Genomic DNA, 15,210 nt, shown 5'->3' with positions numbered 1-15,210 from the left:
TATATGAGTATTAGTGTGGCAAAGCATTTATTCTCTATATTTTAACGTCTCACATCTGTCAAACCCTGCTGGATGTTTTATAATACCTGCAAAACAGAAATGGTCTTTGTATTTATTACTTGTATTTTTTCTATTGTGAAAATTTAAGTACATTGTCTATTTTATATATTAATTATAATAAATGTTGTACATATTGTACATAAAACTGTGGTCTTGGTTGTTTTGTTTTTTGGAACATGTGCGGTCCATGAGAGGAAGCGGATCTACAGGATGTGTTGCAAAACTTATTGGTCTGGATGCAAAGATAAAGTCATGCTACATGTGCGAGTGGTTAGCAAAACCATGGTGAAATGAAATTGGCCTCCAGTTTTTGATGTATTTATAGCAATTTACTCTAATAGGACAACTCATTAGGTGTACTTACCTACTACCAGGTTGGACTCCCTTTTCCCTTAGAGTTGCTTTCATTCTTCATGACAGATTCAAAAAGATGCTGGAAAAATTCCTTGCAGATTTTGGTCTATGTTGATACAACAGCATCACACAGTTGCTACACATTTTTTGACTGCACGTCCATCCTGTTCCATCACATCCCAGAGATCCTCTACTGGATTGAGATCTGATGACTGGAGGTTATTTGAGTACAGTGAACTTCAAGTTCAAAAAATCAGTTTCAGATTATTTAAGCTTTGTCACATTGTGCGTTATCATGCTGGAAGCAGAAGATGGGTACACTGTGTTGGTAACATAGAGTGAACCACTGATACAATATGGGATGGATCCATGCTTTCATCTTGTTTACCTGCTGTAGCCCATCTGAAAGGTTTGTGTTTTACTTTCAGAGCTGCTCTTCTGCATGCCTTGACAAGTGGTTATTTGAGCTATTGTTGCTCTCCATCAGCTCAAAGGAGTCTTGCCATTCTCTGACCTCTGTCGCCAAAGAGGCATTGTCCAGAGAAGTGCTGCTCACTCAATACTTTCTCTTTTTAGACCATTTTTTATAAACCCTAGAGGTGACTGTGTGGGGAAATCCCAGCAGATCAGCAGTTTCTGAAATACTCAGACCTGCCCATCTGGCACCAACAAACATGCAACACTTAAATTGACTTTCTTCTCCATTCTGGTGCTCAGTTTGAACTTCAGTGGGTCATCTTGATCATGAATTACTGCCATTTGATTGGCTGATTAGATATTTGCGTTAATAGGCAGTTGAACAGGTGAACCTAATGAAGTGGCTGTTAAATGTATATTCTGAATCACTGTTATGGTAAACCTTAAATGTATAGTCTCTATAGAAAAAAGTGCTTGTGTTATTTCAGCTCTTCTGATAAATCTCTCCTGGTGGTTGGAGGCTGTTTTCCAGTATAAATCACATCTAGTACTCTGTGGTAAGTGTGGAGATTGTGTGTCTGCTGGCTGACTTGTGTTTCCTAGAGTCTCTAGAAATATAATGGGAGGCAGAGCCTTCAGGCTCCTCTCCATGTAGGAAACATCTTCCAGTTTGGGTCAAAGACCACAAGACCTTGTCTAACTCTGAGGTTGGGTGGAAAAGTTTTCTTTATGACAATGATTATAGTTAGAGGAGTTGATCATGTGACCCAGTGTCATCCCTTAGTTATGCAGCTGCACATAGATAAAGCTTATCCTTCGGACTTATCTATCACTCTCAATATATTTTTATGAAATTACTACAGAAGTATTTGTATACTACTCCCTCCTTGCTTCTTCCTTTAAAAAGAGAGTTCTTCCTCCACACTTGTCACCGAGTGTTTGGGGGATCATCAGGTAGCGTTCTTTGATATTGTAAAGTCTTAACTGTAACAGGAAGTGGTGACCTAAAAAGAAAAGTGAATTGAAGATGGAGGTCGTGTGTAATATATGTTCGCTGCCGAAGAGCATTTACTTTGTTGTCCTAGCTTATTTTATTTTAAGACAATTAGCATCACAGGGCAAATACCTTACTTTCTAGCAGATGATCTGCAAAGACTGCTCCTCTGGTGCATACATTCCCAGCAGATGGTGAAAGGAATAACTTGTTATAATATATGAATGCCTTTAAATGTAACTTCAATGCTTAATGTAATTTTGAAATAGAAGCAGGTAAAGGGGTTAACTAGTCTTAACAAGCTGAGCTCCAAAAACACCATTTCCTAACATGCAACTCATTAACATTTTCATTATCCCTTCCTTGGCAACATATTTGAATCATACATGTCATTTTTAATGCACATTAGAGGAAAATGATGTGAATTTGACACACAAAAAAAAACAGTAAATATCTTTAATTTTGTTTTCATGGTTTTCCATCTAACGTGACACAGAAGCATTGTGAGCAGCATTATAATATACAAAGAACTAGAAACCAAAAAAACAATGAAACAAAAGTTGTAAAAAAAAAACTAGGCCTTTGTTTCTCCTGTGATCAATCTATACAGTATATATGATTATTTAAACGTACATTTACTCCTGTAGATAGCACTTAAAACTTTCATGTACTTTATGTGCAACATTAGTCTACAACAAACATTTTTTTCCCCACATAAGAACAACTCACACTGCAGCAAACAGCATGGCTGCAGACAAAGATGAGGAGTACAAGGGTGAATTATGGCATTGAAAGTGCAAATCGGCATACTGTCTGCTTTGCTTTTAAACAGAGTTAATTTAATGCCACGCAAGCAACCTGTCAGTAGGAGCTGCAGTGCAACCTCAGTGTCATCATCGCTAAAAATAACCCCGTTTTTAAAGTGTCTATAAATAAGAGGCTGCTCCTGCACGCACAACGTGGCTTCTCTCCTATTTAGAACTAATAATGTCTCAGGCAGAAGCACAACATTTTTTTTTTTTTTAAATGAAGAAAAACAAAAAACAAAAAAACAAACGTAACCACTGTCTGAACATGGGACACATTTCTGCTTTCCAATGAAAATAGAAGACAGTCCTAAAAAGACATAAAAAAAGTGACAAGCATTTTCTTGGTGCATTAAAAATATGCTTCAAGCTCTGACTGTATGTTTAGGACCTACAACTGGCTCCAAACGTGCTCCCTGTGGCCCCCTGGTGTAGAGACAGTGCTGCAGCAAAGCAGTGAAAGTAGAAGTAAATATGTTGGCAGGTTCGTATGAGTCATTCAGATGACTCAAGAAATCCAGTTACAAATAAATTTAAAAAAAAAAAAAAGAAGAACAGCTTAGACTGCGGTAAACTTACACCAAAAACTAAAAAAAGACTGACTGGAAGAATAAAAGTGAATCCAACTCAAAGAAACGCAGCAATGTCAACAACAGCAACATTTATGACCCACATGTGGTCAAGATGAAGAAAGATAAACTAATCACAATACTGAAATCTGATGAGATGAGAGTTGTACGTTGGCTCTGTCAGCTGGAGGCATGATGTCCATTAAGGTTGTGACAGCACTCAGAATGATGTACTGTCATTTAACAGCTGTGTAGGCACACGCTAAAATGTTTTATTAAATCCCTGCAAAGCTAACTGCCACACAGGCAGTTACCCACACACTCCTTGCCTTAGTTGCCATATCTTTTCAGATATCTTATCAAATTCAAATGTATCCTCTTTTCAAAAATCACAGCACAACACCTAGCTAAGAGTAGAATTGAAACTTCTGTTCGCCCCTGAGCGTGAACTACAGTACACCCAGCTTCGACAAAGCTCCAGTAACGAGAAAAGGCATCTAAAGTTAGCTTTAGCCTATATTCCTCTTCTGTTTTCTCCTCAATCCATTTAACCTACATTGCGGCTGGAGAGGTCTTACTATCAGAGTGAAGCAGAAGCTTTAATCCCGGCCATTCAAATAACGCCCCAATTACACAAGTGTAATCCCGACCGGCTCTGCTGCCACAGCCACAGATGCACTCTGTAATCTATGAGCTGCTCTTCCTCCCCCTCTGCAATATCAATAACAACATTGATCCATGTGTTGTGTTTATTAACTCCTGTTTTTGACTTGCTTTCCCTTTAAATGCATCACCAACTGCTGCACAGGGTCTCTCACCCCCCACTACTAAGACCTCCACAACACTGAAAACTGCTTTAAAGCACTTTGACCAACCAGTCAATGTCTTGACTAAATGTTCTTTCAAGTTTATGAACTATGTCTAAACAAGAAACCTTGGTAAACACTGCCAAAGACTACCTGAAACTGCCACGCTTTCAAAATGTGAATCTGAACAAATAAATAGCAACACACCAATGAAGATTACAGCTCCGCTGCTAAACACAAGGGAGGGGAAACAGGACTGTGCTGAAGAGAGAGAGAGAGAGAGAGAGAGAGAGAGAGAGAGAGAGAGAGAGAGAGAGAGAGAGAGAGAGCGAGAGAGAGAGAGAGAGAGGAAAAAAAAGAAATGCAGCTTTTTTCCACTTTTTGTTCCAAAGCTATGAGTCATTATCTGAAAGTGTGACTCACAACTCAACCGTGTTCCCACTTGTGACCCTTGGGAAAGGCGGGCCCCTGCATTTTTTGATCAGCCGTAAAACCGGGGAAACAAAAACAAACAAGCAACTACTGATTCGTACACTGAGGGGGATCGGCTGCAGAGAGCAGAGTACCAACAGCTGTTAAAACATCAGTCTAATGTCAAGTTTCGCCCGCTTTTGACTTGTTCTGTTCTAGAATTCGTCGTCTGAGCTGAGCAGCAGCGTTTTCTCTGTGTCCCCGCGGCCGCTGACGGCACTGTGGGCACGGGAGACCGGCGGTGGCGCCACCTGCTCCAGCGTGGACTGCTGGGTGTACTGCTGGTAGGCCGGGGAGAAGTTGTGGATGGCGTCCTGGACCATGTCGCCCGGGTTCATTGTCTCCTTAAGGCTACTGGAGATGCTCTTCATGGGGGCGCAGCGGCCTACAGGAGAGCCGTAGAAAAGGGTTAGAGGCCAAAAGCTGGGGTGAAAAATAGAGAGAGTGGATGCAGGTGAAAAAAAAAGAAAAAAGAAAAAGAAGGACGGTGGGAGGATAAGCATTAAAAGAAAGTGGATTTATAATGTTTAAGCAGAGAGAGAGAGAGAGAGAGAGAGAGAGAGAGAGAGAGAGAGAGAGAGAGAGAGAGAGAGAGAGAGAGAGAGAGAAGGGAAAGGAAGAGAGATAAAAGAGTCAAAAACAGAAAGAGGACTGATTTAAGACAAGGGAAAAGTCTGGGAGAAAAAGGAAAAGGGCATCAGTGATTTAGAGGATGTAAGAAGAAGGAATGAGTGAGGGAAAGGGACGGGGGGCAATTGTGGATGAGATTTAGAGAGGAGGCAAGAAAAGGGGTTCACAGTGATTTAAAAGGAAGTAAAACAGGGAGAACTGCATAAAGGGAGAAAGAGAAAGGTTGGGGGGGCTTTAGCAAATGTCAGCACAAGAACCAAAACTGAATTGAAATATGAGATTTTAAAAAAAAGAGAAAGAGAGAGAGAGAACAGAAACTGCTGGCTTAATGCAGCTCAACAAATCAAAATAGAAATAGCAGCAGTGTGAAAACGCACAAGGGCGGTGTTCAACCTACCAAACTGTCCGTATGTAGGAACAGGTCCTTTAGAGTGCAGCAGAGAAGAGAAGATAAAAAAAGAAGATAGATATGTAGAAACAGGCAAGTAGAAAATGAGAAATGGGATATCGGGAGGTGAAAAATAAAGGCGAAGACGAAAAAATTAAGGAAGTAGTAAAAAAAAAAAAAGAAAAAGAAAAAAAAATGGAGGATAAATGAGGAAATATGCATTGAAACAAATGGAAATGAGATGGAGGACAAACACGAAGTGAAAGACTGTTTTTCAATTCTTTTTTAAGACTGTAAACGTTTTACGACAGATGTGTTGAATCCCCCTGTTTCCTTCCTCCCTTCTTTCCCCGCCTTCCTTCTCACCTGTTAAATCGAGACTTTTGTCCTTGTACACGCTGTATGTGAAAGCGTGCCGCAGGGCCAGCGCCGCAAAAAACATCTCGATGCATATGATGAAGTTCTGGTAACCGGCGGCGACTGTTCCTTCGCCAACGGACACTTCCACTGAGTTGATCTGAGGGATGGCGCCACATTTCTCCAGGATGGCCAGCAGCATACCTGACCACAAATAAATAAGCACAGGAAGCTGTCACTCCACCTGTTTTCATAACAAACGTTGTGTGGGGTCTTGTGCCGCGCTGACTTACCCTGCCAGAAGGAGAGGAAGATGACCGACTTGACCATGAAAAACTTGAGCATGGGGCTGTAAGGGCTCAGCAGCTCCCTGGTGGCGAAGTAGAACAGGAAGAGGGCGTACAGCGACAAGCTGACGGAGATGTTGTAGATGATGGTCACGTACAGGTAACCGCTGGCAACACTGCAGAGTGAAGATCAGATAAAACTGCATTAATGATGCTGGTTTGTGTTTGGGGTTAGTTCTGACTACCTTTTGTGGTTGTTGAAAGCTCCCATTAGAGATTAAAGTCTGAAGTGTTCAATTAATCTAGAAATTAAAGTGGTAATTCTCATGTTGTGGAAGCTGTGAAACGCCTGAAAACGCCTGGATTCTCACAGATATACACCACCAAGTACACCACCAACCCACGAGCTCGTGGAGTTTTTAGCTGGCAACCTTCTTCCTGTCTGCAGCACTTACTTAAAGTCTCCATCCTTGTATTTGCCGTAGGCCTGCAGGATGACGGTGATGACAGCCATGAGCGGTTTAACCACACAGAATTGCAAAGTGGCCTGCTTGCAAAATCGCAAGAAGCCAATGGAGTAGGCCTTTCCCCTCAGACAGCAGGTACCGTACATACAGCTGGACCTGATGGAGTCAAACATCAGGGAAAAGGAAAACATGTTGAGCAATAGTTTGTATTTTTTAAAAAGAAGAGTCCATGTCATGAAAACAAACTGTTTAAAGCGGACTTATTATGGCTACACCATGGGTGGCTCAGTGGTTAGCACTGTTACCCCACAGGAAGATGAGGTCCTGCTAAAGCCTTTCTGTGTGCACACTGCATGTTCTCACCAGTTTCACTTCCTGGTTAAATTAAATTTAATCCATTCAAAAAATTTAAAAAAAAGCTCTTTTTCAGCTGCATAACTTCATTCTTGGACTTGACTAGAGCACCTTTGCTTCACACACAGTTCAAAATAATCCATATTTATCTTCTAATAGGCCTCGGTGGGGTCCGTCTGTTCACTGTCTGACTGAACAAGCTGTTTCAGGACAACTTTCTGCTGATTGGCTGCTCTTCATACACAGCAGGAAAAAACAACAACATCTGAAATACACCATTTAGAGTCTGAAGCCTGAGCTTTTAGGGACTTACAGGGATTATTTGTACACACACCCTGATTATTTTAAACTTTGCCCATGTTTAATACAAGTTCACACCAGTGGAACAAAAGGAAAGCATAAGGTTCACTTTAAAGGCCTTTTAGGCTGAACTTACTCTATTGGTTTCCCTCTGATCTCAGCCATGATGGCGCTTTCTCCTCCCAAGTATTCATAGCACAGACTCAGGAAGTTGTAAATAACAAATGCTGAAGAGACACAGGGGGAAAAAAAGCTGATTTGGTTATAATTGCTACATATGTGATAGTTTTTGGAAAATCTCTTATCAAACCACTGTAGGAAACTTGAAATAACAAATGATGGCATCATTGACACATTCAAGTCTCCCAGAAGTCATGACAGTGTGACAGTGAACCAACATGCACAATACCAGAAATCTAAGGGCCGCAGCTTACTGGAAATGAGCCATCATTCAATCGATTTTACAATTGATTTTCTAAGTCTGTGTTGTCCTCCATTACTGGAGCCTGTTCACTGAAACTGTTAATGTTATAACAAACATATTAAGACTTTCTAAACATGTTTGATTACAGATCTGGCTCCATTTGTTTTATATGTATATAAACAACTAAACATTTCACAATACAGAGTTCAAATTGTCAGAAAATAGTCCATATTTTTCACAGCAGACTTAAAAAAAAAAAAAAAAATCAGCAGTAACTCACTCGATTACTCACAGTCCTCCCAGCAGTCACACAATAACAAACACATCACTTCCTGTCACACTTTTTTATCATGCGAACGGAAATATACAGCACAATTAAAACTGAGGTGCAGCTCAAAAACAACAGCTGACCACACTTGATGTAATCATAAGAAATTATTTTTATACTGTCAGAGGGACATAAGGCATAATAATATTTCACTGTAAGAAAGGGGGAAGCAGCTGTTTATAAATCTCTACTAAAGTGTGACCTTTACACAATCACAAACATGTTTATATTTAGTATTAGAAAGCAAGCGCTACTTATGTTCAGATCAAATGCAGTGCTACTCTACTGGCAAAGAACAATGCAAAAAGACATGGAAAAATTCATGTAACCTGACAGAACGTGACCTTTAGTTCATTCTTTAGATATTAAAAATTAAGTTTTATTTCTTTCACTAGCTAATAAATGTTCACCCGCCTATTTTCTCTCCTCTGTGCTGCTTCAGTGAGAAGGTGTTACACATCAGGAGCCTCATAAAAAACACAACAGTGCTAATCCCATTAACCCCCGAGGACCTTCCAGTCCTGCGTGCATACACGCACTCTTGCAGGGGTGTGTTTGCATGCATGCAAGGAAAATCCACTCTTAGATAACTTTTGTGAACTAAATGCATAAGATGAAAATGAATTAAACTGAATCAAAATAAAGACAAGGGTAGTGACTGTGCATCAATTCACTGTGAAGTGTGAAAATGTAACATATCCTGGGTGTGTGCCAAGTTTGTGCATGGGAGGTTCACAGAAGCACTGTGCACGTGCAAGCATTGTGCCATAACACAGGAGTCTCTGTACTGCTGACAGTGACTATATTGCATCAGCTCTTTGCAGCTGTGTTATCACTGCATATTTTCTCGCTCTGTTTTTAACTCCACCCAAACTCTCTCTACAACTTTCCCACTGCTTTCTATCTGCGTCTGACGTCAGACACCTGTCAGACAATACTCAGGTAATAAGATGCCACACATGCCAAACACAAAAAGCTCGTCCACAGAGCTGAGTGATGAGAACTGGTTCATCTGCTTCCAGCAGCTCTGCTTGTGTCTTGGCTGTTTACCATTATGTTCTTTCACTTTTCCCCAAGGACCCCCGCCTGCAAGCACTAGTTGCCATGGTGATACAGTAGGCTGACATACAATGAGAACAGTAGGAGCAAGTTTGCAGCAAGTTTGGTTGAGATAAACTCATTATCAGATGCAGCCAATCTGGTTGATGAGGGAAATTTGTGAGCGGGGTTGCCATGCAACAAGTCGGTCCTCGCCGAGGAAAAGATCTGGGCAGGGCTCAGCGGCATTATGGGAAGATGAGGGCTGACGAGTGGAGGAAGAGAAATGCTAAAGGGAAGACTTGGACAAGAGCGCGGAGACGGAGGAGGTGAGCCATATGTATGACGAAGCAACATGACGAACATAATACTTCCTGCCAAAAGCAAAACCAAACATAGAGATCCCCGTCAGTTCACATTCAAAAGCATGCGACGTCATCAGTTCGCCAACACAGGACACGACGTGTGAGCCCAGCGTCACAATAAGAAGATCATTTTTAGCTTTATCGTGACAACTAAACTCAGAGACTGAGGAGCGGAGGCATTCGACTTCCTTTCACCGTCTTCTGACAATTCCTGACTTGAATAGAGCAGGATCCAACGCGTCGGTTGGAATCTGTTTTGTTTGAGTTACCATTAGCAGAGAAGCCGCCAGCTCACCATCTCCAAAAAAAAACAAAACAAAAAAAAAACAGAGCCCAGATTTTTTATTAACTCCATTTTTAGTGATCATTAAACTCATCCTGTCTCTACTCAGACTGGAGTCATGTTTCCTCTCAGAGCCAGCTGTCCAAATCCAACCAGAAAATTATGCCCAAATCAAAATGGCTGAGACACAGCAAAAATATAATGCAGAAAAGGCAAGAATCTAATAAGGGTGAGAGGGTACTTTACAAAATAAACATTGACTTGTAGTGGTAGATAATCTGTTAAGGATGACGGAGCAGACTATTCATTTCCACTCTAATCTGACCACAATGTGTTTCAGCAACTCAACTGGAAAAGCTGCCTGCAAAGATGTGAAAAGGATTTAAATCAGAGAGTTCTGTTAATGGGACACAAATGGCCAAGTGGGTCATGAGAGCTCAGAGTTTTAGCATGGATGGCTTCTAGGTGGGAATAAAACTGCTGAATTTGGCATTGATGAGATAAAGTCAACAGCACATCCTCACCTTCATAGCAGTCTCTGACGGTGTCAAAGTAAACGTAGTACTGGTCATTGGTGAAGAACAGGAGGCTGAGCCAGGAGTCAAATGCATAGATGGGAACAATGAAGAGGATCCGTACGATATGGCGCTGCTCCCTGGGCGAGCTATAGAAACGCAGGTGCATGTAGATCTAGGACAGAAGGAAGAGACTTTCTGAATACTGGCAGGTTTTTTACAATGATCACAAGTCTACTTTGAGGGGCATGGATGATTTCATAGGAAGTGAGCAGAGAGTCCTTATAACTCAGGATTGAGCAGAGGTTTTATGAGCATCATCTGCTGTTACGTAGATCCTCCATTCAGATTTGTTTATTATGAGTCATTTATGCCTTTTTTCTATCTCATGAGTCGGTCCATGTCACTGACCTCACTAATCAATACATCCCCTGAGCTCAACTCACCGGAATGGGATTTTATACAAGCCTTTCAAGGTTTCACAAAGTTTCACCTTTGTATGTGTATTCATGCCCTGTGTCACAAAAAACCTGCCGTGGGATGTTGCCCAGCAACTCCTGCCTTTCTCTCAGCCTGAGCGTGTTTGCTGGATCACATCACCTGTGCATTAAACAAACACACCCGTCTGTCTTCTTTGTGAGCACATCCATCAGAACAGACCGTCTGCTCGGTCAAACACCAACATGTGCACTTCGAGCAGAGCACAAACAATATATTATAGTAAAAGTAGAACTGAAGAGCTGATGATTTATAGCCTTATCTCTCCTGATACTACTGGGAAACAAGCACGAGCCCATGGAGACAAGCGCTGAGCCAATGTGCAAGTGCCAAAAGCTGCAGTCCCCCTGATGGCCACCTGAGATTGGATCCCAACTTTGCAGCATTAAGCACCTGCTCACAGCCTGGTACAATAACGGTCTTCATCTCTATAGGCAATTAACATTCTTATAAGAACTACTGAGATATTTTTTGTTATATAACTCACCCATTTAAACTTTATTAAGGCTTCAATTATTGTAGTCAATTTGGATGCTGATACATGCAACTGTTGCCTTTAGCTTGCTAGCTCTCTGCAAATTCCAGTCACTGACTCAAAGTCTGAACCGTTTTTGTATAAATAATATTGAATACTTGATACTACCAAACACCCATCCAAGATGTCTGTTCTCCTTTTTTGTGAATGAAACTTTAACATTATTAGTCTGTTACTTAGCACTAATTAATAGCTAACTGAGTCTGTGCAAAAGCACCTCTACAGTGTCTGGGTGCAGCTTACTAATCTAAGCATGCTATTGCTAGCTTAGCTGATAAATAAGCACTCCACCCTCGCGTGAAATCAAAATATGGCCCCTGCAAGTTCCAAAAACCAAACATCTTTTATAAACAGTCTACACCAGGAAGCTGTTACCTGGTGACAGGTGAGGATTAGTGCAGTCCAGACGAAGAAGCCGGACACAGCCTGCGCCGCTGGAGTCATCAGAAAGATAGGCAGATCCGAGCTGAGCAGTGGGGCCTCAGGAAGCCATGAAATATTGGGGCCCATCGGGGCTGCCGTGGGTGGGGGGCCAGGTACCGGAACAAGAGGAGAGTCCTCCCTCAGCCTCTCTGAGAGCGGCACATCTCGCCTCCACAGTTTTAACATCTGGAAGTGACGTAGATGCTGGTCAAGCATTCACATCACAAACTGGACAGAATAAAAGGCACATCAGATTGTTGAAACTCTTATCCAACAGTGATCACACTGTGATCTAATCCATGAAGTATGAAGAGTCACCAGTAATCATCAACCTGGAATGTCGATTTCACATTGTGTTATCAGTGTAATGTGTAATCTGTGATAAGAGGAGATTTCAGAATAAATGCAGACAAACTCTAGGTCAAAATATTTCTACACTCTGAGTAAAGAATGTGTGTGGACTGTTTGCTCATGGGCCCCCACATTCAACTCAATGTAAAACGATGTCTATCAGCAGCGTTTTAACTCTGTTTTTTACGTTAACAGAAGGCAAACTCATCAGCTATCATCCATTCAAGCCTTTCGGGGCTTAAAATGTAAGAAAATGTTTTTTGAACAGAAAGACTAACAGCAAAACATGACGTTTAAAGAGAATTGTTTTCAGTTTCTGCATTTCTCTGTCATTTAACTGCATACTCAGAATAAAATCCTGATGATATGACTTGATGTGGACCCTGGACATAATAACAACACCGAATGGGCCTAAAATAGTTTGTTAAAATTTATAATGTCACACTTTAGGGTGCATTTTTTTCATGTATGATCATTAGCTGAACAAGAACCACTTTCAGCCTGAGGAAATTTAGATAGATAGGAACAAAAGATTTTAAGGTGAGCAGCCCTATCAACAGCTCCCAATGATGGGGACAGCTGCTCGCTGGCTCTGACGAACCATGGGCATGTTCTCGGGGTGTCTGTGTTCTTGCTCACTGACAGACAGTTGTCACGTCATTGTTGACAGAACCAGGGGTAATAAATAAAAACAGCAGGCGTGAGTGCTATAAGTGGACACTGATTGTGAGCAAGAGATGGTAACCTTCAGTCTCACTAATCGTGCTGTCTGTCAGAGCAGCACATGACACAAACAGCACACAAGCTGACATAATGACAACCCCTCCTCCCACAGACACACACACACACAGATCAGCAGTCCTCCCATTTACTTTCTTAAAATAAATTACATTAAAGTGTAACAACTGAATTTAGTGGGTCGATAAAATTAGGCTGCTTAAAGGCGTTTATATGTGGGGCTAAGATGTGTGTGACAGCAGGCCATTTGTATTGGTTTGCAGGGGATCCGCATATGTCAACAAGAAGAAGTGAAGGCATCAGCAGCCACACATATAATACCAGCCATTTGAAAGGGGAAAATAAATAAAAGGTCAGTCTGTGCAGTCTCACACGCACACGGGAATAATATATGGAGAGGCAGGGGGTCAGGGAAAAAAGCAACAGATGGAAAGGGGCAATGGGGGGCAGACGGAGTTTATGTTTATCATTCATGGTAGCCAGACTGGATCAGCAGGCATACAGGCAACAACAACACAGACTGTTCAAAAACAAAACGACGCTAAAAATCTGTGTGTGCCTTTCAGTTACTCCAGTAATCATCTATTATGCTGCTGTGATTTATTCAAGCTGAAGGAATGAATTACAAAGTTGAAATAAGAAAAATATTCATTTCAACAAGATTAAAAAAAAAAAAAAAAAGACTCACCTTTGCTAAATGTTAGCTACAACAATCCACAGCTGAACTTGAACTGTAAACCTGAAACAGACACACACTTTTATTATGTTAGCAATTAGGTACCAATAGAAGTGTTGTAATTTGTTTTAGAGTCTAGACTCACCCGCTGATTTAAAATCCTCCTCAGCTCCGTCACACACAAAAAAATCTTCGGCTAGAAATAACCCACAAACGGCCTTAATTCCTTCTCAAAGCAGCACCGTTGCTCCCCGGACATCCATGTTGAGTCGTCGGTGGACCGCGCCGTTAACCCTCAGCGTCTCACCCCAAAAACTCACCTCTAAAGTTTGTCTGTCATGTTACACAACTTCTACTCTATCTTTCTGTTGCTCCTATCCATTTATAACACCTAGCGTCCACCTAGTTTTATCGGTGTTTCAGGAGTTAGAGCGGTAAACTCAGACACTCCCCTCCGCTTCTCTGTCTGCGCTCAAGATCCAGCTCCAGTCCAATCCCTGTCGGATTAACTGCAGATCGCACAGTCCCGCCTACTCCGCGAGGACGGGCCAACGCAGCCAATCACCTACCGACTACTTTTTAATTATCCGGAAAGGGGCGGGGTTTTCTCCTTAACACTGAGCTTGCGCGGTTCTATTCTTGGTCCAGAGACCAGCAGCAGTGAAAGTGTGGGTGCTGCACAAACAAAGGTGCTCCCACACAATAATGAATGAGTCACTATTCATTTACAACTTCCTGTCCAAACTGTGTAGTGTGGGAAACGGACACTGTATAACAACTTTATTTTACTTTTTCATTTACTTTCAAACTGCTCTGTAGACCTCTGTAGGCTTTTCATGGCAGAAAAGGCGCAGGTCTAACCAATTGCATTAGTGATGGCTAGTGAGGTGCCATTTAAGTGCAACAGTTAGCAGTGATTAGAAAAACTACTTTAAGCACAGTAGCATTAATATAATCTAAAAAAAAAACCTTCAAATGCTTTCAAAATGGTACCCTACAGGTACATGTCAGTAAAATGTATAAGTGAAAGTATTATATTGTGACAGAATGACCCCTTTCAGAGTTAGTTTTATAATATTATTAATATTCCATATGTAAGTAGCCTGTTTAAGCTGTAGCTGTGCATGTGGACATATTTAAAAATAAAATGATCCAAAAAAAGTGAATATGCTTACATCTTTCCCTTACAATTGTATAACTATGTAATTTCATAAACCTCTTTTTTTCTTTCACTTCTAAAATATTTTTTCCACATTTGACACCCTATCATAGACCTTCATTATCCATTATCAAGGCCTGGAAATTTGGGAACAACATTCCACTTGGTAACACAGGAGGTCTGGTTGAAGTCCTTAAGTTTATTTTGACTGACAACATTATTTTTCATCTACAGTAATTCATATCTTATTTATTATGAATAGGTGCAAAAGCAGAGAGTTAGACTTGGAAGAAGAGCAAAAAGAAGGGGCCAGTAAGGGTTGATGTGGGGCTAACATGCACAATTTCAGAGTTAAATTGAACTGCATGTTAGGGTATTCTGTTAATCGTCTAAATCAACCATAAATGAACATACTATATGTGTCATGATTTGTGGCATTTTGAGTGGAGCAGAGGGAGACCCAAACGGAGACGCGTGGAGACTGGAGTTAACAGTGGGCGAGCCTTTTATTCAGACTCATTGGCAAAACAGTACAAAACAGGAAAACCAAACTGAATGAGGAACTAATCATGAAAACCTAAACTGGGAAAACACTAGGAAACCTGGACTACTAGGAA

The 15,210-nt window shown here is 41.2% G+C and overlaps 1 protein-coding gene across 3 annotated transcripts; it reads right to left on the bottom strand.

The window, feature by feature from the left end:
* Positions 1-2,267: 2,267 nt before the first annotated feature.
* Positions 2,268-13,949, bottom strand: tmem184ba (transmembrane protein 184ba). 3 transcript variants are annotated; one of them, XM_013273453.3, is made up of 10 exons: positions 13,580-13,949; positions 13,447-13,497; positions 11,622-11,897; positions 10,223-10,388; positions 7,397-7,487; positions 6,595-6,762; positions 6,146-6,315; positions 5,862-6,056; positions 5,505-5,531; positions 2,268-4,862 (listed from the first exon to the last, which is right to left on the bottom strand). In XM_013273453.3, the coding sequence occupies exons 3-10, from the start codon at positions 11,883-11,885 to the stop codon at positions 4,633-4,635; spliced, it is 1,311 nt and encodes a 436-aa protein (XP_013128907.1). In that variant the 5' UTR covers positions 11,886-11,897; positions 13,447-13,497; positions 13,580-13,949; the 3' UTR covers positions 2,268-4,632. The 3 variants fall into 3 exon arrangements, with proteins under 3 accessions (XP_013128907.1, XP_005448079.1, XP_013128911.1); XM_005448022.4 differs by having other exon boundaries at positions 11,622-11,855; XM_013273457.3 differs by lacking the exon at positions 5,505-5,531 and having other exon boundaries at positions 13,580-13,946.
* Positions 13,950-15,210: the final 1,261 nt, after the last annotated feature.

Source organism: Oreochromis niloticus, linkage group LG8, assembly GCF_001858045.2.
Source record: "Oreochromis niloticus isolate F11D_XX linkage group LG8, O_niloticus_UMD_NMBU, whole genome shotgun sequence".
Lineage (NCBI taxonomy): Eukaryota > Metazoa > Chordata > Actinopteri > Cichliformes > Cichlidae > Oreochromis > Oreochromis niloticus.
Note: the sequence above shows the minus strand (reverse complement) of the source record. Positions and strands in the feature narration are given on the sequence as shown.

Bases quoted from the DNA above. Each gene is read 5' to 3' on its own strand.
- tmem184ba (XM_013273453.3), bottom strand. From the start codon at position 11,885: ATGCTTGACCAGCATCTACGTCACTTCCAGATGTTAAAACTGTGGAGG. The intron at 7,488-10,222 runs GTGAGGATGTGC...GTGTCTCTTCAG, and splicing joins CGTCAGAGACTGCTATGAAG to CATTTGTTATTTACAACTTC. The intron at 6,316-6,594 runs GTAAGTGCTGCA...TTCACTCTGCAG, and splicing joins TACAAGGATGGAGACTTTAA to TGTTGCCAGCGGTTACCTGT.